We start from the raw sequence: 27,831 nt of genomic DNA, 5'->3' as shown, positions 1-27,831 counted from the left end.
CAAAAGTGAAACTCATTCTCAAAAAAAGAAAAAAAAGAGTAAATTCTGACACATGCTACAATATGGATGAAACTTGAGGGCATGATGCCAAGTGAAACAAGCCAAACACAGAAAAGAAAAACAGTATGTGATTCCACATTATATGAGGCACCTAGAGTAGTCAGATTCACAGGGAAGGTAGAACAGTGGTTGCCAAGAGCTGGGTCAGAGGAGAATGGGCAGCTGTTGTGTAATGGGAACAGAGTTTCAGTTCTGGTGAGATGAAAAAGCTCAGGAGAAGGGTGGTGGTGACTGTTGCACAACAAAGTGAGTGTAGTTAAAGCCACTGAATTATACACTCAAAAATGTTAAAAATTTTACTTTACATATATTCGACCACACACACACAAATGGAGCCATGAAGTTTCACGTATCTTAACAGGACAAATCAAAATCAGTTTTCGGAATACACTATTTTCATTTTTCCTTTACTTTATGCCAAGAAGTGTAAGTTACAAAACAAAAATGCATCTTTATCTGCATTCAGTTCTTGCACTAAGTATATGGCCTGTTGGAAGTCATACTCTTCCCAAACCGTCAATCATTAAAGTGTACAGTTCTAAAAATACAGATATAAAAATACCTTTTCCCGAATATTCATTTTTTTATTTATATTTTCACCTTTCGATTTCGTGTATCACCTAAGAAGTGAGTGAGTATGCCTCATGGTTAAGAATGTGGGCTCTGGTGCTAGAAGGATTTATCACGAATGTCCCGGAGTAACTCTGGGCCTTTACCACTTGGCGCGTAATCTCAGATTAAGGGAAACACTTGCCTCTCATAAAAGGAGAAAGAGGAAAAAAAGGATGAAAAGAAAGTGAGACTCAGAAAACTCTAGTTTCTGTCATAACTTATTTTATCTAGACAATTAAAAAAATGAAGGAAGAGAGAAATCAAGTAAGTTTCTAAAACCACATGCTTTATCTTTCCATTTATGCACGCGATGATAAACTTACTAGGGCACGTGGAAAAGTAACTCCTTCTGTATTCCTCACAACACTGACCTTTCTTTGAGTGTTCCCAACAGAATGCTGGTCATGCTTGCAGTTCAGCTGAATTTTTTTTTCTTTAACAAGACTTGCTCTCCTTTCTGGTTTCTCCCCAGCCTCTTTATGGGTGCCCGGTAAAATAACACTTACCTCCCGGCTTCCATTTACTTCCGTCCCTGCCCTGCCGGACCCGCTGGGCAAGATCCCCTGCCTCTCCGGCCCACATACTAGAAGGTGCAGCGCCCAGGGCGCACAGCTCCCAAGTGGCAATGGGACTCACGCACGAGGCCATCCCCGAGCTAAGCTGAGGTGTTTCTGGAAGGTACCCTCTGCCTAGGTGCCGGCAGCAGCCGTGGAACGCGCCCCGGGGGACAGAATGCATCATCAAGGTGCTTTGACCACCTTGAGGCCTCCTTCTCCCCCTGGCCTCCGTTCCCACATGCCCGACCCACAGCGACCTTCACTGGCGCCCGGTATTCACCTAGAGACGTCGGCGGCCGCAGCCTCCAGCACGCCCGCCATCTCCACTGCGACCCCAGTAGCGGCTGACCCAGCTAATTGCGCCCTGGAGGGCGGGGCGGGGCGGGGAGACCCCCACCCGGCAGGGGGCGTGGCGAAGGCCGCTGATTTCCTACTGCATATAACACACCCACTATACCTAAAGCAGAAATTAGAGCCAAGAGGCGCCATCCCTTGTGGGCCCCTGAAAAGTACAAAACGAAGTTTGGGGACAGTTCAAAGGCGCTTAAGTTGACCAGTGGCAATTTTTGTTTCCCGCCCCCCTGCACACGCGAAAGCGCTTGCGCTGCCATTGGCTCCCGCTGGGGGTGAGTCCGGAACCTGCGAGCCCTGAACTTTCCACTCTGAGCTCCAAGTTGTGCTAGGCGCATCCTTGCTGTGCGTTTCCTAGCGGCTCTCTCGTCTTGTTTGCAGCTTGTGTCCAGAGTAGCAGACAGCCATGGCCCCGCGGGCCTGGCGCTGACAGACCCTGGAGCGGTGTCTCACAGAGGTCGGCAAAGCCACCGGCTGGCACCAGTGCATCCTCACGTAAGTGCGCAGATCCCGAGCTCGGGTGGGACTGGGGTCGCACGTGGACGCGAGTTGCAGACTCCTGGCAAATTGTGGAGCTGAGGGAAGGTAAGGGGAAATGTAAACCACTTTTCCCCACATTTCAGAGTTTATACTTTCCTAGGCTATCAAAATTTTCAAAACGGTTCAAAATTTTTACAGTATGGCTCTCTCAGTTGAATGTTATTGAAATGAACCTAACCTCAGTTATTAACGCCTAGAAGCTCCCCTTGAGGCTTATTACTGCCCCCCCGCCCCACGAACTGTGTTGGTTTCTCCTTCCGCCTATGTGCTCCTAAGGCACTCAGTGTTTACTGTCATACTTTATTGAAAGTACATATTTGTCACTTGTTTGTCCACCCCAACTAAGCTTCTTGAGAATTAGAACTTTCATGTCTGTTTCGTGCACAAGCGTTTTATGCGTACTTTGTTGAAGAACTTCAAATATGATCTGTAAAATTATGACTCATTTAACTCCAACCTCTCCTTTGAGTCCCTGGCTCACAGCAACTACAGACTGAGCTTAGTTGGAATTCAGTAGCACACAACTGGGATATCCGCACTGTAAGGCTTTTAACAATTTCTTAAATTTTGGTACCTTCAACATCGCAAATTCACTGTGTCCAAAATAGAGTAGAATGTTGTTTCTACCCACCTGTACTCTGCCATCCCCTGAAGTCCTTTCCCCATGCTCCACCACTCAAGCCTTGCCTATCGCAGTAAATGGCAGTTCTGTCTTTCCAGTTGCTCACACATAAAACTAGGCTGCTATTTTGATGTCTTCATTTTTCTCTTATTCTGTATCTAATTCCTTAGCAATCCTGTCAGTTCTACCTCTAAACTGTACTCAGCATATTCACTGCTCTAACTCCAGCTTAAATCACCATCATCCTTTGCCTGGGATGCTGCATCAACCTTCTAATCACTCTACTTTCCTCCTCCTCCTTCCTCCCTTTCTTCTTCCTTCGTGTAAATCATCATTTCGTCCTTCTGCTTAAAATCTTCTCATGTTTTCTTATTACACTTAAAATGGCAAACTCTTTCCCTTGAGCCCTGCAGAATTTGGCTCCCTTCAGTCTCTCCAGCTTCGCCTTCTGCCTCCATCACACTCTAGCCATGCTCATTTTTTTATTCCTTTGGCTTACCAAACTCAATTGCATCTTAGAGAATTTGTTCTTGCTATTTCTTCTGCCTGGAATACATGTTACCCAATCTGTATGAGACTATCCTTATCTGTAGGTTTCATCTGAGATGTCACATCTAAGAGAGGTTTTCCTTGACCACTGTAGCCAAAGCAAATGTTGATCACTGAAGAAATAAGGGAATGAATGAATGAATGGAGTGATGTATAATGTGGCAGAGTTGATAATTTAAGGCTAATTCACTATATATCTCCAAGTAAGTCGATTTATAATGCTTTTCCTGCCTAAAATCTATACAGCTGATTCACAAATCCTTGGTTGACAGGTTTTATATATCATTGTGGCTCATCAGCTTATATGTTGTTGGGGCCAGCATCTATACTTACACTTCATTCAAATTTGATTTTACAGAAGAGTTGGAGTTTTTATTTTTCTTTTAATTAAGAGGGCTGTGAAATTATTACCTATAATTCTAAATCTCATTTAATTCCTCCCAATAGGATTCAAGATGGACTGGCATCAAAGTTCACTTCTTTAACAAAAGTACTTTATGACTTTAATAAAATTAATTAGAGAATAGTGGGATCCGTGGAAGCCCTTTATAAAAACTTGTGATAGAAAGTTTTGATGATGAGCAGACTTTACAACAACTGGAAATGCGAAATGAACCAATTTTACAACACTTCCAAAATGCAGTTAGTGAAACGCAGATGAAGATATCAGTCTTCTCCCAGAGAGTGAAGAACAGAAGCGTGAAGAGGCTGGTTCAGAGACAGAGGCTGGTGGCCAGGAGGACCTAGAAGATTTAGAGGAGAAAGAGGAAGTGTCAGATATGGGTGGTTACAATCCTGAGGTGGGTAAGAAAGCTAAAAACTCAACAAATTTGAACTGAGGAAAAGCCCAGCTTTCAGTGATGTGGATTCTGACCTTGACTTTGATATCAACAGATTGGAACAGCAGAGCAAGGTGCAAAACAAAGGACTTGGAAAACCAAGAGAAAAGTCCACAGTAGACGAGAAATTCTCCCAACTCTCTGAAATGGAGGCCTATTTAGAAAACAGAAAAAGAAGAGGAACGAAAAGATGATAATGATGATGAGGTGGAAGATACTGATTTTTTTTTTTTGAAGATATTGATTCTGGTGAAGATGAAGGGGGACTGTTTGGAAGTAAAAATACTTAAGGTAAAGTTTTGAGAGAGGAGAGAGCACTTTCCTCTTCAAATTAGCTTTTGTTCTGTTTTTCTAGGAGATATGTATTTAGAAGATTTAGAGCTAAGAAATATTATACTCAATCGGTTATACATGAATCTGTACTTCCATTCAGTTTATGTTACAGTTGTTCTTATAATAGTTTTATGGTAGTGTTTTTAGTTGCCAATTTCACCTAGTAACTGTTTTTGACTTGTAGTGTTATTAAGTTAGAAAGTAATGCAGACATACAGTATACATACAAATATATATGCATGTGTTAATGATGTATTTTTCTATTCCTAATTAATAGTTTTAAAAATCTTTTTATTTTAGTCAGATGAAAGTTCCAGAAATGTGAGGTACAAAGATTTTTTTGATCCAGTTGAAAGTGATGAAGACACAGCAAGTGATCATGATGATGAGCTGGGTTCAAACAAGATGATGAAATTGCTGAAGAAGCAGCAGAAGAACTAAGCATTTCTGAAATGTGAGTATTTTGAACCATCCTTTACATTGTGAGCTAGAATTGCCCAATCATGTGTTTGTACTTGTGGTTTTCAGATACGTTTAAGAAGTTAGATACTCTCCTATCAGATATTCTCAAGATAGCCAGAGGAAAGTCACTGGATTTAAAGGGACATTAAAGATCACTTAATGAAGAAAAATATTACTGGCAGTAACAATCAAACCTTTCTTACCAGGAACTTTGATTTGGTTTTGTGCCCCAAAAATCCCGTTATTTTTGTGAGCTAGGAGGTTTGTGTTATAGATTGATGAATAATTTATTTTCTATATATTAGACGCTTTTTGTTCTGTTTCTTATGTAGTATTTCACTTAAACGATACCTTCTCTTCTTCAATAACTGAATGATTTTGGAAGTGCTGAGTATTTGGTTGCATTAGGCATATAAAAGAACTTTATTAAGGGAAAATATGCTTCCTTTGTTTTTCTAATGGAAAACAGTTTCTTCCTTTTTATCAGAGTTTTGGTAGTGTAGGAATGAAGATGATGACCTGGAAGAAAGGGAAGACAGTAAACAATGTAAATAAAGCTTGAAGAGAGTGACCTTTACTTTGCCATATCATGACACAACTGAAGATGCAGGTGTTTTAAATGTAAAGAAAAATTCTGATGAAGTTAAATCCTGTTTTGAAAAAAGACAGGAAAAAGTAATTAGGAATTTAAGGACATTTTACACCAGGTGCGGTGGCTCATACCTGTAATCCCAGCATTTTGGGAGGCGGAGGTGGGCGGATCACAAGGTCAGGAGATCAAGACCATTCTGGCTAACACGGGGAAACCCCGTCTCTACTAAAAAATACAAAAAATTAGTGGGGCATGGCAGCGGGCGCCTGCAGTCTAGCTACTTGGGAGGCTGAGGCAGGAGAATGGCGTGAACCCCGGAGGCAGAGCTTGCAGTGAGCCGAGATCACGCCACCGCACTCCAGCCTGGGTGACAGAACAAGACTCTGAAAAAAAAAAAAAAGGAATTTAAGGAATTTTTAATATGCTTGACATGATTGTGGAACTCACACACTACTCTAAACTCAAATTTTTATTATCTCTAACTTCTAAAAGACAACAATTATGACTTCAGTGAATAAAATGCCAGCTTTTTCAGCTACCTTACAGAATTCTCTTATTTTTCTAATATCAATTCACTTTATCCATTTGGTTTTCTCTCCAAACACTAATGTTTTCATTTTAGTATCCCTAATTTTTTTTTTTTTTTTTTCTGAGACAGAGTCTCGCTCTGTTGTGCGGGCTGGAGTACAGTTGCACGATCTCAGCTCATTGCAACCTAATGTATAGATTATGATCAGCTTTCTTGCAGTAATCTGTTTAGAAGGCTTGCATCCTGTCACTGTCCACTGATTAAATTTTGAACTCTTAACTTGAAACCCTGGTCATCTCATTGCCTTCTTTCTTATACCCATTAAGTCAAAATGAGCTCTCATTTTATTTCAATGGAAAAGAGAATGGAAAAGAGGGGAAGGGTCCCTAGGTATCTTGGGTAGAGTATGAGCACTTACTACCATATATATTCTAGTTCTGTAGTTTTCAAACTTCAGGGAGCATCTCAAGGCTTATTAAAGCACAGATAGCTGTCCCTCTTCCCCACTTTCTGATTCAGGAGGTGTGGGGCTGGCCCAGGAATTTGCATGTCTAACAAGTTCCCCCATGTTGCCGATGCTGAGTGTCTAAGGACGACAATGCGAGAATCAGTGGTTTGGTGGATATCTACCTAATGAATACATGTTGCATCTCCTTTAGTGCCTGTGATTACAGAGGAAACACCTTTCAACTGGAAGCTATCATTAAACAGAGGATAAGGGATCAGGTCAGTAAGAATTAAATTTAACTTAATTGAAATGTCACTGAAATTTTTAGAAATAATATGACAGGCCAGGCACAGTGACTTATGCCTGTAATCCCAGCACTTTGGGAGGCCAAGGCAGATGGATCACTTGAGGTCAGGAGTTTGAGACCAGTCTGTCCAAGATGGTGAAATTCCCTCTCTACTAAAAATACAAAAATTGGCTGAGCATGGTGGTGCATGCCTGTAGTCCCAGCTACTCGGGAGGCTGAGGCAGGGGAACCGCTTGAACTTGGGAGATGGAGGTTGCAGTGAGCTGAGATGTGCTACTGTACTCCAGCCTGGGCAGCAGGGTGAGACTCCATCTCAAAATCAATCAATCAATCAATCAATAAAACTAAAAAAATAAAGGGAAGATGTGGCAGCTTTGTGTACTGCACGTCCTGAAAATGGGCTGATTTCCCTCAAGGGGCAGGGATTTCAGCTCTCTAGCCTACATGGGATACATACAGGAGAAAAAAGAGAAAAAGAAAAGAAATGTAAATATAAATAAATGAAAATAACACTTCTCCCTGATTACAAAGGAAATCACATTCTTTTTGTAACAATTTGGATGACAAAATATAAAGAAAAATCTTTAATTTTGCCACTCAAAACATTCTGGTTTGTTGCTTTTTATACTTTTTATGCATATAAACATTTTAAAAAGTAAAATCATAATATATGGTCTTTTGTCACTTACTATATTTTAAGCATGCTTCTATGGCAGAAATACATCCTGGCATCATCATTTTTAACAGCTGGATGCATGTTAAGTAAATTATTGCCACCCCAGAGGTGAATTTCTTTCTTTATATATTTTAATGGACTCGAGTAAGGATTTTTTACTGAATTCGTAGAAGTAGAATTTCTAGAGGAAAATAATATAAAACAGTTTTAGGATTTTTAAAAGAAATGTTCAAATGATCCTGTAGGAGAATTGGTTGAGTTTATGCTCCCATCAACAGGGACAGAGCTCCAGGTTCCCCTTCCATTTGTCATCTTTGCTGGTCTTTCAGCAGAAAATCTCATTGTTTTCATTACATTTCTTTGATTTCTAGTGCTTTTGAATCTTTTTCATATGCTCATGGACCATTTTTATTCTTGTGGGAAGTGCTGGTTTCTCCATTGCTCATTTTCTGCTGGAAATCATTCATTTTTTTTTTCTGAGTAATTTTAAAGATTTCTTTATAGGCTAAAGATATAAACCTTTTATCTGTCATTGAGGTTACAAATACTTTCTCCCAATAAGTAATTTGTCATTTCACTTTATTTACTTTTTGCTAGCAAAGCACCAAAGTCATATTTCACTTAATTTTTATCCTGCTGAATGAAAACATTTTAACTTAGTGGTTTTAGTTGAAACAGGAGCAGGACAGAATGTAGTATCTAGATCTCACTCTGTCACCCCAACTGGAGTGCAGTGGCATGATCTTAGCTACTGCAGCCTCAAACTCCTGGGCTCAAGCGATTTTCCCACCTCACCCTCCCGGGTAGCTCTAGGACTGCAGGTGTGTGCCGCCATGCCCAGCTAATTTTTACATTTTTTTGTAGAGATGTGAATTTGCTATGCTGCCCGGGCTGATCTTGAACTCCTGACTTACCCCACCTTGGCTTGCCAATATTCTGGGAGTACAGGCGTGAACTATTGCTCCCGGCCAAGAGCTTACTTTTGTTTGCTAGTGGTGTTCTTGGTATCTTTTTATATTTGAGGCTTTTGTGCTAGTGCTGAAGTGTTACACTCACCATCTGAGGTTTACAGGACTTTTGTTTCAATATCGAACAGAGGGAACTGTTTAGTTTTGCATCTTCGCAGGTATACAAAATGTGCCTACCAGGACTCTGCTTTATATCCATTGAAAAGCAAGAAGTAATACAGTAAAACTTTGCCTTGCTAGAGGCTTTGGAAGAATGGAGTATTCTGGTTTAATTCTATTAACTTGGAAGGATGAAGGTGAAAAAAATTCAAAACTTTAATTTCCTATTGAATGCAATTTGAAAATATAGCCAGTGATTCCACTTTTCTTCTCTAGTAAGTTTGGACATTCAGATCTACTTGGTCTTTTATCATAGAAGTGTGTGCCTGAGTCTTACATTGTGAAGATCCTTTTCTAAAACTTTAGATGTAAGAGGACATAAATGATACTGGATGAGATCAGGATGAATGAGAACTGATGCCTGTAAATATACTTTTTAGATGAAATCTCTGATTGCTACTCGTTTTCTTGTTGAACTCATAAAAATAAAACACACTGGCTGGAGGGTGGAAGTAGGAAGGAGATTTATGTCTTTTAATTGCATGCCATTGTTTCATATCGAGACAGAACATATTGTATTCTTGGCTTTGGACCTACAGAAGGAAACACATTTTTCTACCTGCTGCATGCCAGAGGTTCCTGAACACCTGGAGGGCTTATTGCAACACGGATTGCTGGGCCCTACTCCAGAGTTTCTGATTCACCAGGTCTAGGGTTGGGCCTGATAATTTACATTTATAAGAAGTTCCCAGGTGCTCCTGGTCCAGAGACTATATTTTTGAGAACCACTCTTATATACTAACTGGAAATTGTAGAACTATAGAAAAAGCTTAGTTTGGTCTGGGATAAGAAGCACACAGGTAATGGAGCAAATCATGAAAAAGTCAACCCTTGATCTCAGGTAACAAGCAATACACAGTGACATAACACAATTCTTGGTTTTCATCATTGCAAGTCATAGCCAAGTGTTGAGTGAGAAATTCAGTTTCATTTGCAGGGCTTAGAGAGGCCGGGTGATTCTAGAAAAATAGGATTTAGTGATTAACCTCATGAGAGTAGGAGTTATTTATGTCCTTTTTCTCTCCCCCATCACTTAGCATTTAGCCTTACTTTAGAAGGGTCCTGTATTTGTTTTAAACTTACAAAGAACTTTGAGTGCTTATTAAATGGAAAGCTCTGTGTGTGTGTGTGTGTGTGTGTGTATGTATATATGTATGTATGTATGTATGTACTTAGAGACAGAGTCTCCTTCTGTAGCCCAGGTTGAAGTGCAGTGGCATGATTTTGGCACACTGCAACCTCCTTCTCCCAAGTTCAAGGGATTCTCCTGCCTCAGCTTCCCAAGTAGCTGGGATAACGGGCACCTGCCACCATGCCCAGCTAGTTTTGTATTTTTAGTAGAGACAGGGTTTCATCATGTTGGCCAGGCTGGTCTTGAACTCCTGAACTCTGGTGAGACCATCCCAGCCTCCCAAAGTGCTGGGATTACAGGCATGAGCCACCATGCCTGGCTCAAAAGTTTTGTGTTTTTAAAGATATTAGACATGTTTTTTTTTTTTTTATTTTTTAACTTAACAATAATGTAGAAGAATCAGAGAAAGTTTTTCCAAAAAAGAGAAATCATTGTGATTATTTTATCTTATTGGAATGTTGGATAATATAGTCTGCTTTAACAATCATCAAGCACACTATAAAATTTCCATTTTAATAGGATTCGTACCTCAATTGAGGTAATAAAGTTTTAAAGTTTTTAAAGTGAAAGCCAGCCCCGCCCCTCTCTGGGAGTGGGCGGGGACAGCAGTTGCATGGAGTGGCTTTCCCTGTGACATCACAGGTCCTTCATGACGTGCTGCTGTCTGGCCACGCCTCCTTTCCCTTTCATCTTTCTCATCGACCAATGGGCTTGAAGCATTAAGGCCACACCCCTATTCTGCATTCTAGTGCAGCCCTGGTTACGCGGCCTCTGGCTCAGTCACACAGCTACGTGTAGGTGACTGGAGGTGTATAGTTGTCCTCGCCTGGATTGTGCTGATGTGGCCCCAACCCTACCTTCCTACCCGTCCGGTGATGTCCAAAGAAACCCGAAAGGGCAAATTGGCTGAGGCCAAGGAAAAGGTAAAATGCACCAGGTTGCAGCACCCCAACCCAGCCCCAGGCCCCCTCTGACAGCCAAACTGCTGCCAGAGTCCGTGCCACTCCTGAAGCACACTGGGCTGGGCCCCCCAGTGCCTCTGGACTCACCAAACCAAAATCTTGTCAGCCAGCCCACCCCCCTCGTGAGTCCTGCCCCTGCCCTCGCCAGTCACCCCAGGGCGACTTTGAGCTGGTGACTCCTGGAGCTTCCCACTCCGTACTCCACCCTTATCTCCTGCTACCCCAAACCCGAGCACCCTGGGCTTTTTGGGCTCACGTCTCCAAGGACCTGGGTGCCCCAGAACCTGCCCTCACCAGTTGCCCCAGGGTGACTTCGGGCAGGTGACTCCTGAGGCTCCCTGCTCCATACTTGGCCCTCACCTCCCACCGCCCCAAGCCTGACCTCCGTGGGCTCTATGGGCTCGCGCGTCCAAGGACCTGGGTCCCAATCCTGTGACCCCCTCCCCAATCTCAAAGTGACAACTTGGGCATTGCACTCTTGTGTCCCCCCGGCCACTCCACCAAGGAGTGGAATGTAGTGATGTCACAGCCCCTCTAGAAACTGTCATTACTGCCACCAGACTGGCCTTTGGTCTTAGGACCCAGTACCCTAAGTGTTCTTGTCATTTCTAGTTCCTCTGGTTGCAGCACAGATTTCCAGCTGGAAGGGGAATGGGACTGTGGGACCTAGGAGAGAGAGGTTTCAAGCTGCCTTACTTCCTTAACACACACACATTGACAGTGTGAAAAGCCTACACCTCCCCTATGAGCTCAACACGTTGACAGTGTCTCTGGGTGGCAATGGGAGACTGGGTTTGGTTTGGTTTTCTCCCAGGCTCTACTCTCTGGAGGAACTTTAACATTGTTTCTGAGTTCTCCACCTCAGATTTGAATTCTCCATTGTTCTGGGACCAGAGGGCCCCTCAGTCAGTAGTTTCTAGAGTGAGATCTGCTTATCTTCTGTGGAACAGATCTTGGGAAACTGAACTTGACAGCTTGAATCTTCCTCATCTCATCTCAACCTGGGGCGCTTTGAGTGTCACAGGATAAATATGGGGCATCTTTCTGAAGCATCAGTTTCCCTTGATTCTATTGAGAGAGAAAACATTAATGTACTTAGGGATGACAGTCACATAGATCTATGAGTATACAAGACTTGTCCCTGAAATGAGGGTTGGGTTGTCCTCTTTCTGTTAAATTCTCAGATTTAACAGAAAGGCTGTCTTCTGCCATGAGGATACATTGATGTAAAAGCTTGAGAGGTTTTAGTGCACTTCTTCACACTAACAGATGTGTGAGGATATTTGACTGTAAACCACACAATGTACAGTTCCTGCCTGTTTAATATTTGCTTTTCTACCTCTGCCTCTGGTTTTGGTCCCTGGCAGTTGCTGATTTGTGGCAAAATCCTGGAACTCAGAGTCAGAAGACTGTGTTTAAGTTCCATCATTGCCTTTTCTTCAGCCGTAGTATCAATCCCTCTGTCACTAAGTGATTGTGACAACACTTTCTACAGTTGTTGGTGGCATTAAATCGGATGCTCTATAATAGTATTTTGTATAAACTGTAAAGCCGGATGTGACTGTAGGAGCTTGTAGTGCTCATGAGTATCACTGCTCTTCCTTTACACAGTTGAGAGACTATCATCCCCAGACCAACCCTAGTGTTGGTAAAGGAGCAACCGACACCAAAAAGAAGAAAACAAATAATGGCACTAACCCTGGGACAACCACTTCTGGTGGTTGCCACTCACCTGAGGATGTGGGTCTTGGCTGGCCAGGCTCCTAGGGACAGAGGGCCCAACGGGTGGTGGAGGGTAATTGTTAAGATTCTGAAAGAACTGCCAGGTACTGCTTAAGAATTCTGGGTTCGAATCTTACCTCTCCATCTGCTAGGGATATGATTTAGGGCAAATTGCTTGAGCCCTTTGGGCCTGTCTTTTCACTTCTGTAAAATAGGAGTAGTATTGTTTTACTTACATTTGTGAAGTTTAAATGAGATTTGTCATTGTTGTTTTTATGTTAATCCCCAGTCCAGGGCCTGCTGTAAACTCTCCTTCTTGGGCTTGCATTTCCTGAAGTAGTTAGAGAGTATCAGAGGTTTCTGTTAGCTCTGAGAGTCTGAGAGTTGAAGGCCCACTAGAATGGAAACCTCGGGGCCAAGGGCTCCTGTCTGCCTTTTCCGTCCTATATCCTTGCTGTGAAGAACCATCCCTGGTCGGTATGTGCTCAGTCAGTGTTTGTTGAATGATTGCACCTTTCTAAATCACAAGCTGGCAGAAGGGTGGGCTTTTCTCACACTCCATCTCTGAAGGTTTATGTTACTGTCTTTTTGAGAGAATCTGGTTTCACACTTTCAGTTCTGTGGCTATGGGCAAAAACCAACAAAGACCCAAATCCTTTTTCTTTGGGAGTTGAGGAGAGTTTACCAGTTCGTGTTCCCATTGGGTCTGAGAACTTCGCCTTTAAAATCCATTCCTGGCCCCTGCCTATCGCTTCCTGGCCTGGGGAATAGAGTCGAGGGGGCCACCCTCAGTCACCTTCCTTTGACTCTCCCCACAGAAACAACAGAACCGAGCTCAGCTGGAAGAAGTAACGTGATTTGTTTGCTCATGACATGACTGCTGGGTTTGGGGGGACACTCAGATGTAGAGGCCCCAGTCTCATCCCGCCCACTCCCAGCCTGAGGAAGAAGGCTCACCCCCCAGATTCCACCCCATCCCCACAGGATCCCTGATAACCTGGTCCCATGGGTGGGCCTGTCCTGGGGCAGTGGTGCCATTCTGGGGGCATGTCTCTTGCTGTGCCATCTCTGCCTCCCCCTAGGAAGAGCTCTGTCTTCCTCTTTCTATAGAAAAAGAAGGCAAGCCTGCAATATCAGGAAGCCCTAAGGAGGGAGCTAGAGGTGAGTGGAGGGTGTGAAGTTCCCTCCTGTCCTCTGGAGAATGTTTCTTCACTTCTCTTTCAGCACTTGCTTGTCTTTTCTCCCAAAGGCCCAGGTTCATACCATACGAATCCTTACATATCAGAAAAGTGAGCTTCGGACGGCACTCTATTACAGCCAGCATGCTGCCCAGCAGTTGGAAGGTGGGAATCTGGCACCCTGTCATCCTTCAACCTGGCATTTGACAGGCCTTTAGGGGGAGTCCTTTGGGCCGCATCTGAATGTCTCCCATTCCAGGAGAGTCCAGGGATCTGGTCAGCTGCCCGCATGATTCATGGAAGTTTGCAGGAGAGTTAGAGCGGTCTCTCTTTGCTGTCATTACCCAGAAGAAGAAGGTGGACAGGGTGAGTCCAACCACCTGCCCTGTCCCCTGGGACCCTGGCTTCGCAGATGGAGGAGTGAGCCTAAAGGTCCCTTCTGTAGGATGGAGTGTCCTGCCCAGAAGGTAGCATGGCCATTTCTTGCTGCTTTTTGTGTGTGGTGGTTAGAGGCAGACGGGGGCTGAGTCGGCTGCTGTGGGTGAGTTGGGGGGTACTGTGGGGAGCGAGCACTGGATAGAGAGCTCGGAGGCCAAGTGCCTGCCCTGCCCATACTTGGCTGTGGCCTTGGCCACAAGTGGTGGCCTAAGTGGTGGTTAGGGTACTTGTACCATAAAGGTACGGAAGAGTATCTTGAGTATGTTATTATCTGTGTTGAGAGAGGGAGCACGCATGTGTGTGTGTATGTATTATGGTAATATACATAAAACATGTTTGTAAGGATTCATAAAAAACTCAGGAGAGAGGAACAGTGTTGTGGGGGAGATATTTCCCTTCTGTACTTTCTGAGTTTTGCACTATGGGAATGTATCATCCTTTTAAAAAGTCAATAAAAGATTAATTTCCTCCTCCTTGTCTGTGCCCCTACCCTCGGTGAAAGAATGGGCTTAGAGAATCAGATATACCTGGGTGTTGAAATCCCAGCTCTAAGTGATCTTAGGCAAGCACTTAACCTTTAATACCCCACGTTTTTCATCTACACAATAGAGGTAATAATGGTAACCATCACCTATGGAGGTTGTGAGAATTAAATGGGACTGTTAGCGCAGTGCCTGGTGAAGCACTCAGTAAAGGTTCCAACAGTGGTAGCAATAACAGTAATAACAATAGCAATATTATCTGATCTCTCTGGGCCCCTGTTAGCCAGCTATAAATTCAATCTCTTTCCCTGTCTCTTCCACCTTTACTGAGTTCTTTGAAAAACAAATGAGGGCCGGTGCTCTGACTCACGCCTGTAATCCTAGCACTTTGGGAGGCTGAGGCGTGCGTATCACCTGAGGTCAGGAGTTCAAGACTAGACTGACCAATATGGAGAAACCCCATCTCTACTAAAAATACAGAATTAGCTGGGTGTGGTGGCACATGACTGTAATCCCAGCTACTTGGGAGGCTGAGGCAGGAGAATCGCTTGAACCTGGGAGGCAGAGGGTGTGGTAAGCCGAGATTGCGCCATTGCACTCCAGCCAGGGCAACAAGAGCGAAACTCTGCCTCAAAAAACAAAACAAAACAAACAAACAAAAAAAAAACAAAAAGAAAAGACAGAAACAAAACAAAGAAAGAAAAGCAAATGAGACCATGGGCTTGGAAATGCCTTGAGAACATGTGAGGTGTGGTTGGGAGTGAGGAAGTGTTACTGTGGAGTAGTCACGAGAGCTGTTGTTCCCGGTTGGCCAGCTGCTCCTCTGCCTGCTGTGTCCTGACTTCACCTGTCTCTATTTGCAGTACATCAAGGAGTTAACAAAGGAGAGGGACGCCCTGAGTTTGGAGCTGTACAGAAACATGTAGGATGGGGGAAGGTGGGATGGGAGGTCTGGAGGCCCTTAGCATGGGTGGTGTGCTGGGAGGTGGGGGGTACAGGTGAGCATGGTGAGAGGCTCACACAGGTTTTCATGTGTGTGCAGGGAAGCTTTAGTGCCAGCTGTGCCACTGACTCATGGGTAGCCTCAGGCAACTCATGTCTTCTCTCTGGCCTGCCACCCGGGACTTTTAATTCCTGGGGTCCCTTCCAATGCCACGGTTCTATGGTTGTGGGGCAAAAGTAGAGGGTTCATCACCAAAGTGGTCCTTTCTGTTCTTCATTCATTCCTTTCTCTACTGCCTCTGGCCATAGCATAACCAATGAGGAGCTGAAGGAGAAAAATGCCGAACTGCTAGAAAAACTTCGACTTGTAGAATCTGAAAAGTCTGAGATCCAGCTCAACGTAAAGGAGCTAAAAAGAAAGCTGGAGAGGGCCAAGCTCCTACTGCCACAGGCGAGTGGCTGCAGCCCCGGGGGTTGTGGGAGCCCCATCCGGCTGGGACCTTGGTCTAGGGATCATGCAGGTTATGGGGAGGTCCAGCCAGGAGCTCAAAAATTTGGGTCCTTGTTCTTCTCCTGCATAGAATCCTCTAGAGTGTGCTAAAAATATACAAATTGGGGCCCTGCCTGGGATATCAGAATCTCAGAGTTAGGGCTTAAAAATTTTTTTTTAAAGGATTTTGGATGAAAACCATTATTTTATAGATTACATTTATATCGCTAGCTCATGAGTCTTTTTCCTTCTGAGGTTCAAACCAACATTTTCACTGTTCAAGCAGCAGCTGCAGGCGGATGCTGACCACCTGTGTAAGGAGCTGGAGAGTGTGGCAGCAGAGCTGCAAGCCCAGGTGGAAGAGAACGAGTTGTGGAACCACATGAACCAGCAACAGGAGGAGAAGTTGTGGAGGCAGGAGGAGAAGCTGTGGGAGCAGGAGGAGAAGATGCGGGAGCAGGAGGAGAAGATATGGAGGCAGGAAGAGAAGATGCATGAGCAGGAGAAGTTGCGGGAGCAGGAGGAGAAGATGCGGGAGGAGGAGGAGAAGAGGTGGAGGCAGGATGAGAAGCTTTGGGAGCAGGAGGAGAAGATGTGGGAGCAGGAGAACATGCACGAGCAGGAGGAGAAAATATGGGAGCAGGAGAAGATGTGGAGGCAGGAAGAGAAGATGCATGAGGAGGAGGAGAAGATACGGGAGCAGGAGAAAATGTGGAGGCAGGAGGAGAAACTGTGGGAGCAGGAGGAGATGATGCGGGAGTAGGAGAAGGAGGAGCAGGAGGAGAAGATATGGAGGCAGGAAGAGAAGCTGCGGGAGGAGGAGGAGAAGCTGCGGGAACAGGAGGAGAAGCTGCGGGAGCAGGAGGAGAAGCTGTGGAGGCAGGAGGAAAAGATGCGGGAGCAGGAGGAGAAGATGCGGGAGCAGGAGGAGAAGCTGTGGAGGCAGGAGGAGAAGCTGCGGGAGCACGAGGAGAAGATGTGGAGGCAGGAGGAGAAGCTGCGGGATCAGGAGGAGAAGATGTGGAGGCAGGAGGAGAAGTTTCGGGAGCAGGAGGAGAAGATGCGGGAGCAGGAGGAGAAGATGCGGGAGCAGGAGGAGAAAATACGGGAGCAGGAGAAGATGTGGAGGCAGGAGGAGAAGCTCTGGGAGCACGAGGAGAAGCTGCAGGAGCAGGAGGAGAAGATGTGGAGGCAGGAGGAGAAGCTTCAGGAGTAGGAGGAGAAGATGCGGGAGCAGGAGGAGAAGATGCGGGAGCAGGAGGAGAAGATGCGGGGGCAGGAGGAGAAGCTGCGGGAGCAGGAGGAGAAGACGCAGGAGCAGGAGGAGAAGACACATGAGCGGGAGGAGAAGATGCGGGAGCAGGAGGAGAAGATGCGAGAGCAGGAGGAGAAGATGCGGGAGCAGGAGGAGAAGCTGTGGAGGCAGGAGGAGAAGCTGTGGGAGCAGGAGGAGAAGATGCGGGAGCAGGAGGAGAAGATGCATGAGCAGGAGGACAAAATACGGGAGCAGGAGAAGATGTGGAGGCAGGAGGAGAAGCTGTGGGAGCAGGAGGAGAAGATGCGGGAGCAGGAGGAGAAGATGCGGGAGCAGGAGGAGAAGATGTGGAGGCAGGAGGAGAAGCTGTGGGAGCAGGAGGAGATGTGGGAGCAGGAGGAGAAGATACGGGAGCAGGAGGAGAAGATGCGGGAGCAGGAGGAGAAGCTGTGGAAGCAGGAGGAGAAGATGCGGGAGCAGGAGAAGAACATGCATGAGCAGGAGGAGAAAATACAGGAGCACGAGGAGAAGATGCATGAGCAGGAGGAGAAAATACGGGAGCAGGAGAAGATGTGGAGGCAGGAGGAGAAGATGCGGGAGCAGGAGGAGAAGATGTGGAGGTAGGAGGAGAAGCTGTGGGAGTAGAAGGAGATGATGCAGGAGTCGGAGAATAAGGAGCAGGAGGAGAAGATATGGAGGCAGGAAGAGAAGATGCGGGAACAGGAGGAGAAGATGCAGGAGCAGGAGGAGAAGATGCGGGAGCAGGAGGAGAAGATGTGGAGGCAGGAGGAGAAGATGCGAGAGCAGGAGGAGAAGCTTCGGGAGCAGGAGGAGAAGATGTGGAGGCAGGAGGAGAAGCTTCGGGAGCAGGAGGAGAAGATGCGGGAGCAGGAGGAGAAGACGCATGAGCAGGAGGAGAAGATGCATGAGCAGGAGGAGAAGATCCATGAGCAGAAGCAGAAAATACGGGAGCAAGAGAAGAAGATGCGGGAGCAGGAGGAGAAGCTGTGGAGGCAGGAGGAGAAGCTGCGGGAGCAGGAGGAGAAGATGCAGGAGCAGGAGGAGAAGATGCATGAGCAGGAGGACAAAATACGGGAGCAGGAGAAGATGTGGAGGCAGGAGGAGAAGCTGTGGGAGCAGGAGGAGAAGATGCGGGAGCAGGAGAAGATGCGGGAGCAGGAGGAGAAGATGCGGGGGCAGGAGGAGAAGATGCGGGGGCAGGAGGAGAAGATGCGGGGGCAGGAGGAGAAGATGCGGGAGCAGGAGGAGAAGATGTGAAGGCAGGAGGAGAAGATGTGGAGGCAGGAGGAGATGATGCGGGAGCAGGAAGAGATGATGTGGAGGCAGGAGAAGAAGGAGCAGGAGGAGAAGATATGGAGGCAGGAAGAGAAGATGCGGGAGCAGGAAGAGAAGCTGCGGGAGCAGGAGGAGAAGCTACGGGAGCAGGAGGAGAAGATACGGAGGCAGGAGGAGAAGATGCGGGAGCAGCAAGAGAAGATGCGGGAGCAGGAGGAGAAGCTGCGGGAGCAGGAGGAGAAGATATGCAGGCAGGAAGAGAAGATGCATGAGCAGGAGGAGAAGATGCGGGAGCAGGAGGAGAAGATGCGAAAGCAGGAGGAGAAGATGCGAGAGCAGGAGGAGAAGATGCAGGAGCAGGAGGAGTAGATGTGGAGGCAGGAGGAGATGCTGTGGAGGCAGGAGGAGATGCTGTGGAGGCAGGAGGAGAAGCTGCGGGAGCAGAAGGAGCAGCTGTGGGAGCAGGAGGAGAAGCTGTGGAGGCAGGAGGAGAAGATGCGAGAGCAGGAGGAGAAGATGCGGGAGCAGGAGGAGAAGATGCGGGAGCAGGAGGAGAAGATGTGGAGGCAGGAGGAGAAGCTATGGGAGCAGGAGGAGATGATGCGGGAGCAGGAGGAGGAGGAGCAGGAGGAGAAGATATGGAGGCAGGAAGAGAAGATGCATGAGCAGGAGGAGAAGATGCGGGAGCAGGAGGAGAAGATGCGAGAGCAGAGGAGAAGATGCGGGAGCAGGAGGAGAAGATGTGGAGGCAGGAGGAGAAGCTGTGGAGGCAGGGGGAGAAGATACGGGAGCAGGAGGAGAAGCTGCAGGAGAAGGAGGAGAAGCTGTTGGAGCAGGAGGAGAAGCTGTGGAGGCAGGAGGAGAACATGCGGGAGCAGAAGGAGATGTGGAGGCAGGAGGAGAAGCTGCGGGAGCAGGAGGAGAAGATGCGGGAGCAGGAGGAGAAGATGCGAGAGCAGGAGGAGAAGATGCGGGAGCAGGAGGAGAAGCTGTGGAGGCAGGAGGAGAAGCTGTGGGAGCAGGAGGAGAAGATGCGGGAGCAGGAGGAGAAGATGCATGAGCAGGAGGACAAAATACGGGAGCAGGAGAAGATGTGGAGGCAGGAGGAGAAGCTGTGGGAGCAGGAGGAGAAGATGCGGGAGCAGGAGGAGAAGATGCAGGAGCAGGAGGAGAAGATGTGGAGGCAGGAGGAGAAGCTGTGGGAGCAGGAGGAGATGTGGGAGCAGGAGGAGAAGATACGGGAGCAGGAGGAGAAGATGCGGGAGCAGGAGGAGAAGCTGTGGAAGCAGGAGGAGAAGATGCGGGAGCAGGAGAAGAACATGCATGAGCAGGAGGAGAAAATACAGGAGCACGAGGAGAAGATGCATGAGCAGGAGGAGAAAATACGGGAGCAGGAGAAGATGTGGAGGCAGGAGGAGAAGATGCAGGAGCAGGAGGAGAAGATGTGGAGGCAGGAGGAGAAGCTGTGGGAGTAGAAGGAGATGATGCAGGAGCCGGAGAATAAGGAGCAGGAGGAGAAGATATGGAGGCAGGAAGAGAAGATGCGGGAGCAGGAGGAGAAGCTGCGGGAGCAGGAGGAGAAGATATGGAGGCAGGAAGAGAAGATGCATTAGCAGGAGGAGAAGATGCGGGAGCAGGAGGAGAAGATGCGAGAGCAGGAGGAGAAGATGCGAGAGCAGAGGAGAAGATGCGGGAGCAGGAGTAGAAGATGTCGAGGCAGGAGAAGAAGCTGTGGAGGCAGGAGGAGAAGATACGGGAGCAGGAGGAGAAGCTGCGGGAGCAGGAGGAGAAGCTGTTGGAGCAGGAGGGGAAGCTGTGGAGGCAGGAGGAGAAGATGCGAGAGCAGGAGGAGAAGATGCGGGAGCAGGAGGAGAAGATGTGGAGGCAGGAGGAGAAGATGCGGGAGCAGGAGGAGAAGCTGCGGGAGTAGGAGGAGAAGATGCGGGAGCAGGAGGAGAAGATATGGAAGCAGGAAAAGAAGATGCATGAGCAGGAGGAGAAGATGCGGGAGCAGGAAGAGAAGATGCGAGAGCAGGAGAAGATGCGGGAGCAGGAGGAGAAGATGAGGAGGCAGGAGGAGAAGATGCGAGAGCAGGAGGAGAAGATGCGGGAGCAGGAGTAGAAGATGTGGAGGCAGGAGGAGAAGCTGTGGGAGCAGGAGAAGATGATGCGGGAGCAGGAGAAGAAGGAGCAGGAGGAGAAGATATGGAGTCAGGAAGAGAAGATGCGGGAGCAGGAAGAGAAGATGCAGGAGTAGGAGGAGAAGTTGCGGGAGCAGGAGGAGAAGATGTGGGAGCAGGAGGAGAAGATATGGAGGCAGGAAGGGAAGATGCATTAGCAGGAGGAGAAGATGCGGGAGCAGGAGGAGATGATGCGAGAGCAGGAGGAGAAGATGCGAGAGGAGAGGAGAAGATGCGGGAGCAGGAGGGGAAGATGTGGAGGCAGGAGAAGAAGCTGTGGAGGCAGGAGGAGAAGATACGGGAGCAGGAGGAGAAGCTGCGGGAGCAGGAGGAGAAGCTGTGGGAGCAGGAGAAGAAGCTGTGGAGGCAGGAGGAGAAGATGCGAGAGCAGGAGGAGAAGATGTGGAGGCAGGAGGAGAAGCTGTGGGAGCAGGAGGAGATGATGCGGGAGCAGGAGAAGAAGGAGCAGGAGGTGAAGATGTGGAGGCAGGAGAAGAAGCTGTGGAGGCAGGAGGAGAAGATGCGAGAGCAGGAGGAGAAGCTGCGGGAGCAGGAGGAGAAGCTGCTGGAGCAGGAGGAGAAGCTGTGGAGGCAGGAGGAGAAGATGCGAGAGCAGGAGGAGAAGATGCGGGAGCAGGAGGAGAAGATGTGGGAGCAGGAGGAGAAGATATGGAGGCAGGAAGAGAAGATGCATGAGCATTAGGAGAAGATGCGAGAGCAAGAGGAGAAGATGCGGGAGCAGGAGGAGAAGCTGCGGGAGCAGGAGGAGAAGATGCGGGAGCAGGAGGAGAAGATATGGAGGCAGGAAGAGAAGATGCATTAGCAGGAGGAGAAGATGCGGGAGCAGGAGGAGAAGATGCGAGAGCAGGAGGAGAAGATGCGGGAGCAGAGGAGAAGATGCGGGAGCAGGAGGAGAAGATGTGGAGGCAGGAGAAGAAGCTGTGGATGCAGGAGGAGAAGATACGGGAACAGGAGGAGAAGCTGTGGGAGCAGCAGGAGAAGCTGTTGGAGCAGGAGGAGAAGCTGTGGAGGCAGGAGGAGAAGATGCGAGAGCAGGAGGAGAAGATGCGGGAGCAGGAGGAGAAGCTGCGGGAGTAGGAGGAGAAGATGCGGGAGCAGGAGGAGAAGATGCGGGAGGAGGAGGAGAAGATATGGAGGCAGGAAGAGAAGATGCATGAGCAGGAGGAGAAGAATCGGGAGCAGGAGGAGAAGATGCGAGAGCAGGAGGAGAAGATGTGGGAGCAGGAGGTGAAGATGTGGAGGCAGGAGAAGAAGCTGTGGAGGCAGGAGGAGAAGATGCGAGAGCAGGAGGAGAAGCTGCGGGAGCAGGAGGAGAAGCTGCTGGAGCAGGTGGAGAAGCTGTGGAGGCAGGAGGAGAAGATGCGAGAGCAGGAGGAGAAGATGCGGGAGCAGGAGGAGAAGATGTGGGAGCAGGAGGAGAAGATATGGAGGCAGGAAGAGAAGATGCATGAGCATTAGGAGAAGATGCGAGAGCAAGAGGAGAAGATGCGGGAGCAGGAGGAGAAGCTGCGGGAGCAGGAGGAGAAGATGCGGGAGCAGGAGGAGAAGATATGGAGGCAGGAAGAGAAGATGCATTAGCAGGAGGAGAAGATGCGGGAGCAGGAGGAGAAGATGCGAGAGCAGGAGGAGAAGATGCGAGAGCAGAGGAGAAGATGCGGGAGCAGGAGGAGAAGATGTGGAGGCAGGAGAAGAAGCTGTGGAGGCAGGAGGAGAAGATACGGGAGCAGGAGGAGAAGCTGTGGGAGCAGCAGGAGAAGCTGTTGGAGCAGGAGGAGAAGCTGTGGAGGCAGGAGGAGAAGATGCGAGAGCAGGAGGAGAAGATGCGGGAGCAGGAGGAGAAGCTGTGGAGGCAGGAGTAGAAGATGCGAGAGCAGGAGGAGAAGATGCGGGAGGAGGAGGAGAAGATATGGAGGCAGGAAGAGAAGATGCATGAGCAGGAGGAGAAGAATCGGGAGCAGGAGGAGAAGATGCGAGAGCAGGAGGAGAAGATGCGAGAGCAGAGGAGAAGATGCGGGAGCAGGACGAGAAGATGTGGAGGCAGGAGAAGAAGCTGTGGAGGCAGGAGGAGAAGATGCGAGAGCAGGAGGAGAAGCTGGGGGAGCAGGAGGAGAAGCTGTTGGAGCAGGAGGAGAAGCTGTGGAGGCAGGAGGAGAAGATGCGAGAGCAGGAGGAGAAGATGCGGGAGCAGGAGGAGAAGATGTGGAGGCAGGAGGAGAAGCTGCGGGAGCAGGAGGAGAAGATGCGGGAGCAGGAGGAGAAGATGTGGAGGCAGGAGGAGAAGCTGAGGGAGCAGGAGGAGATGATGCGGGAGCAGGAGAAGAAGGAGCAGGAGGGAAGATATGGAGGCAGGAAGAGAAGATGCGGGAGCAGGAGGAGAAGATGCGGGAGCAGGAGGAGAAGCTGTGGGAGCAGGAGGAGAAGATATGGAGGCAGGAGAAGAAGCTGTGGAGGCAGGAGGAGAAGATACGGGAGCAGGAGGAGAAACTGTGGGAGCAGGAGGAGAAGCTTTGGAGAAGGAGGACAAGCTGTGGAGGCAGGAGGAGAAGATGCGAGAGCAGGAGGAGAAGCTGCGGGAGCAGGAGGAGAAGCTGTTGGAGCAGGAGGAGAAGCTGTTGAGGCAGGAGGAGAAGATGCGAGAGCAGGAGAAGAAGATGCGGGATCAGGAGGAGAAGATATGGAGGCAGGAAGAGAAGATGCGGGAGCAGGAGGAGAAGCTGCGGGAGCAGGAGGAGAAGATGTGGGAGCAGGAGGAGAAGATATGGAGGCAGGAAGAGGAGATGCATGAGCAGGAGAAGATGCGAGAGCAAGAGGAGAAGATGCGGGAGCAGGAGGAGAAGCTGCGGGAGCAGGAGGAGAAGATATGGAGGCAGGAAGAGAAGATGCATTAGCAGGAGGAGAAGATGCGGGAGCAGGAGGAGAAGATGCGAGAGCAGGAGGAGAAGATGCGAGAGCAGAGGAGAAGATGCGGGAGCAGGAGTAGAAGATGTGGAGGCAGGAGAAGAAGCTGTGGAGGCAGGAGGAGAAGATACGGGAGCAGGAGGAGAAGCTGCGGGAGCAGGAGGAGAAGCTGTTGGAGCAGGAGGAGAAGCTGTGGAGGCAGGAGGAGAAGATGCGAGAGCAGGAGGAGAAGATGCGGGAGCAGGAGGAGAAGATGTGGAGGCAGGAGGAGAAGCTGCGGGAGCAGGAGGAGAAGATGCGGGAGCAGGAGGAGAAGCTGCGGGAGTAGGAGGAGAAGATGCGGGAGCAGGAGGAGAAGATATGGAAGCAGGAAGAGAAGATGCATGAGCAGGAGGAGAAGATGCGGGAGCAGGAAGAGAAGATGCGAGAGCAGGAGAAGATGCGGGAGCAGGAGGAGAAGATGAGGAGGCAGGAGGAGAAGATGCGAGAGCAGGAGGAGAAGATGCGGGAGCAGGAGTAGAAGATGTGGAGGCAGGAGGAGAAGCTGTGGGAGCAGGAGAAGATGCGGGAGCAGGAGAAGAAGGAGCAGGAGGAGAAGATATGGAGTCAGGAAGAGAAGATGCGGGAGCAGGAAGAGAAGATGCAGGAGCAGGAGGAGAAGTTGCGGGAGCAGGAGGAGAAGATGTGGGAGCAGGAGGAGAAGATATGGAGGCAGGAAGAGAAGATGCATGAGCAGGAGTAGAAGATGCGAGAGCAAGAGGAGAAGATGCGGGAGCATGAGGAGAAGATGTGGAGGCAGGAGGAGAAGCTGTGGGAGTAGGAGGAGAAGATGCGGGAGCAGGAGGAGAAGATGCATGAGCAGGAGGAGAAGATGGATGAGCAGGAGGAGAAGATGCATGAGCAAGAGGAGAAAATACGGGAGTAGGAGAAGATGTGGAGACAGGAGCAGAAGCTGTGGGAGCAGGAGGAGAAGATGCGGGAGCAGTAGAGAAGCTGTGGGAACAGGAGGAGAAGATGCGGGAGCAGGAGGAGAACATGCATGAGCAGGAGGAGAAAATACAGGAGCACGAGGAGAAGATGCATGAGCAGGAGGAGAAAATACGGGAGCAGGAGGAGAAGATGTGGAGGCAGGAGGAGAAGCTGCGGGAGCAGGAGGAGAAGATGCGGGAGCAGGAGGAGAAGCTGCGGGAGCAGGAGGAGACGATGCGGGAACAGGAGGAGAAGATATGGAGGCAGGTAGAGAAGATGCATGAGCAGGAGGAGAAGATGCGGGAGCAGGAGGAGAAGATGCGAGAGCAGGAGGAGAAGATGCGAGAGCAGAGGAGAAGATGCGGGACCAGGAGGAGAAGATGTGGAGGCAGGTAAGAAGCTGTGGAGGCAGGAGGAGAAGATACAAGAGCAGGAGGAGAAGCTGCGGGAGCAGGAGGAGAAGCTGTGGAGGCAGGAGGAGAAGATGCGGGAGCAGGAGGAGAGGATGTGGAGGCAGGAGAAGAAGCTTTGGAGGCAGGAGGAGAAGATGCGGGAGCAGGAGGAGAAGCTGCGGGAGCAGGAGGAGAAGCTGTTGGAGCAGGAGGAGAAGCTGTGGAGACAGGAGGAGAAGATGCGAGAGCAGGGGGAGAAGATGCTGGAGCTGGAGGAGAAGATGTGGAGGCAGGAAGAGAAGATGCGGGAGCAGGAGGAGAAGATGTGGAGGCAGGAGGAGAAGATGCGGGAGCAGGAGGAGAAGCTGCGGGAGCCAGAGGAGAAGATGTGGAGGCAGGTGGAGAAGCTTCGGGAGCAAGAGGAGAAGATTCGGGAGCAGGAGGAGAAGATGCGGGAGCAGGAGGAGAAGCTGTGTAGGCAGGAGGAGAAGCTGCAGGAGCAGGAGGAGAAGATGTGGAGGCAGGAGGAGAAGCTGCTGGAGCAGGAGGAGAAGCTGCGGGAGTAGAAGGAGAAGATATGGAGGCAGGAAGAGAAGCTGTGGGAGCAGGAGGAGAAGATGCGGGAGCAGGAGGAGAAGATGCATGATCAGGAGGAGAAGATGCATGATCAGGAGGAGAAGATGCATGAGCAGGAGGAGAAAATACGGGAGCAGGAGAAGATGTGGAGGCAGGGGGAGAAGCTGTGGGAGCAGGAGCAGAAGATGTGGGAGCAGGAGGAGAAGATGCGGGAGCAGGAGGAGAAGATGCGGGAGCCGTAGGAGAAGCTTGGGAGCAGGAGAAGATGCGGGAGCAGGAGGAGAACATGCATGAGCAGGAGGAGAAAATACAGGAGCACGAGGAGAAGATGCATGAGCAGGAGGAGAAAATACGGAAGCAGGAGAAGATGTGGAGGCAGGAGGAGAAGATGCGGGAGCAGGAGGAGAAGATGTGGAGGCAGGAGGAGAAGCTGTGGGAGTAGGAGGAGATGATGCAGGAGCTGGAGAAGAAGGAGCAGGAGGAGAAGATATATAGGCAGGAAGAGAAGATGTGGGAGCAGGAGGAGAAGATGCGGCAGCAGGAGGAGAAGATGCGGGAGCAGGAGGAGAAGATGTGGAGGCAGGAGGGGAAGATGCGGGAGCAGGAGGAGAAGATGCGGGAGCAGGAGGAGAAGATGTGGAGGCAGGAGGAGAAGCTGTGGGAGCAGGAGGCGAAGATGCGGAAGCAGGAGAAGATGTGGAGGCAGGAGGAGAAGATGCAGAAGCAGGAGGAGGAGATGTGGGAGCAGGAAGTGAGGCTGCAGGAGCAGGAGAAGATGCAGGAGCAGGAGGTGAAGCTGCAGGAGCTGGAGGAGAGGCTGGGGGAGCTGGGGCAGAAGGCCGAGCTCTGGAGGGAGCCGGTGGAGGCGTGTGCAAACCATGGAGATCATACAGAACGATCTCACCACAAATTACCAGATGATGGTTGGCTCCCTCTGCTTTTCCACCAGTTTGTGGCCTGCAGTTTGAATGGTGGGAGGTAGGGTGTGAGATTTGAGGCTGGGGAGGGAGGCATGGCCTCTAGGCAAGGGAGGCAGTCACTTAGGCCTGGAGGAAGGGGCCAGGGGCCAGGGACCTGGGCAGGCAACAGAGTCCCACAGTGCCCTTGCTACCCTGTTTATGGGCCTAGAATCTGGAAGCCAGCCACTAGCTACCCTGACATCTATCCTGCAGGTAGAGCTGAAGAGCCAAGAGGCTCAGAGTCTGCAGCAGCAGCGGGACCATTACCTGGGTCCCCTGCAGCAGTACGTGGCCGTCTATCAGCAGCTGGCCTCTAAGAAGGAGGCACTGCCCAGCTGCAGCAGCAGGAAGCTCAGGGCAAAGTGGTGGCTGAGATGGCCCACCAATAGTTGCAGGAGACCCAGTTGAGGGAGTTGATGAGGGTGGGGCCCCGAGGGCGACGACCTGGCAACCTCCGTGCCGTCTCACTCTCTTTCCTGGCCTCTTAGGAACACCTGGAAGCTGCCATCCAGCAGAACCAGCAGCTGCAGGCCCAGTTGAGCCTCCTGGCTCTCGCTGGGGAAGGTATGGGAGGCCGCTCAGAGGAAGAGGAGAGAGCCCCAGGAAGAAGGGGGGACTGTTAGGAGCGTAGGACTGAGGAGTTGGAAGAGCTCTTTAGAACAGTTGGTCATTATGCCGACCGGGTAACCGCACTAAGTTCAGCATAGATATGGTGACCTCCTGGGAGTGGGGACCACCAGGGTTGCCTCTGAATGGGTGAACTGGCCCAGGTCGGAAATGGAGCCTGTCAGAACTCCCGTGTTGATTGGTAGTGGGACTGCACCTGGGCAACACAGGGAGACGTTGTCTCTTCAAAAAAAATAAAGAACAGCTGCTGATTTCCCTCTGGGGAGGGGCTGGCCCAGGGTTACACAGTGAGGGTGGGGGCAAAGGTGGGCCCACTGTTACCTCCCTTGTTGGGTTGTCTGAGGAGCCCTCTGGCAACCCCCCACAGGAGATGGAGTGGACAGGGAGGAGGTGGAGGAGGAGGAGGCACCTCGGCCCATGCCAAGCATCCCAGAGGAACTGAAGAGCCAGGAGGCCATGGTGAGCCTGACTTCCTGCCCCTCCTTTGCTGCCTGCCTTGGTGGTCCCTCCCAGACCCCCCCATGCTCTTGGTTTCCCACCTTCTGATTTCTCTGGACCCTCTAAGACATGCCACACCTCTGCGGGGGTGGGGGTGGAGGTGGGCGTGGGCATGGGCGTGGCAACGGACCACCTTTCCCTCCAGGTGGAGCTGGTGTTTCCGCTTGTGGGTGACCGTAACCAGAGGCATGGCGGATTGCAGGCAGCTGC

At 49.6% G+C, this 27,831-nt stretch overlaps 1 protein-coding gene and 1 pseudogene across 2 annotated transcripts; both read left to right on the top strand.

The window, feature by feature from the left end:
* The first annotated feature begins 1,986 nt into the window (after positions 1-1,986).
* Positions 1,987-5,668, top strand: LOC103232839 (U3 small nucleolar ribonucleoprotein protein MPP10; annotated as a pseudogene). The gene is made up of 4 exons (XR_005243923.2): positions 1,987-2,075; positions 3,739-4,426; positions 4,764-4,917; positions 5,429-5,668. The product of XR_005243923.2 is annotated as a U3 small nucleolar ribonucleoprotein protein MPP10 (transcript).
* Positions 5,669-10,575: 4,907 nt separating this feature from the next.
* LOC119627696 (uncharacterized) lies at positions 10,576-26,464 on the top strand. The gene is given in 21 exon segments (XM_073015721.1): positions 10,576-10,659; positions 12,310-12,438; positions 13,239-13,268; positions 13,531-13,581; positions 13,670-13,803; positions 13,805-13,964; positions 15,382-15,440; positions 15,770-15,911; positions 16,206-16,226; positions 17,974-18,092; positions 18,585-18,647; positions 19,355-19,519; positions 20,323-20,754; positions 20,964-21,083; positions 21,733-21,929; positions 22,227-22,342; positions 23,320-23,445; positions 24,089-24,185; positions 24,687-24,836; positions 25,192-25,334; positions 26,033-26,464. Coding segments are annotated over 21 exon segments (2,964 nt in total). The 3' UTR covers positions 26,459-26,464.
* Positions 26,465-27,831: the final 1,367 nt, after the last annotated feature.

Source organism: Chlorocebus sabaeus, chromosome 5, assembly GCF_047675955.1.
Source record: "Chlorocebus sabaeus isolate Y175 chromosome 5, mChlSab1.0.hap1, whole genome shotgun sequence".
In the NCBI taxonomy this organism is placed as follows: domain Eukaryota; kingdom Metazoa; phylum Chordata; class Mammalia; order Primates; family Cercopithecidae; genus Chlorocebus; species Chlorocebus sabaeus.
The sequence above is the reverse complement of the archived record's forward strand: the minus strand, read 5'-3'. Positions and strand labels throughout refer to the sequence as shown.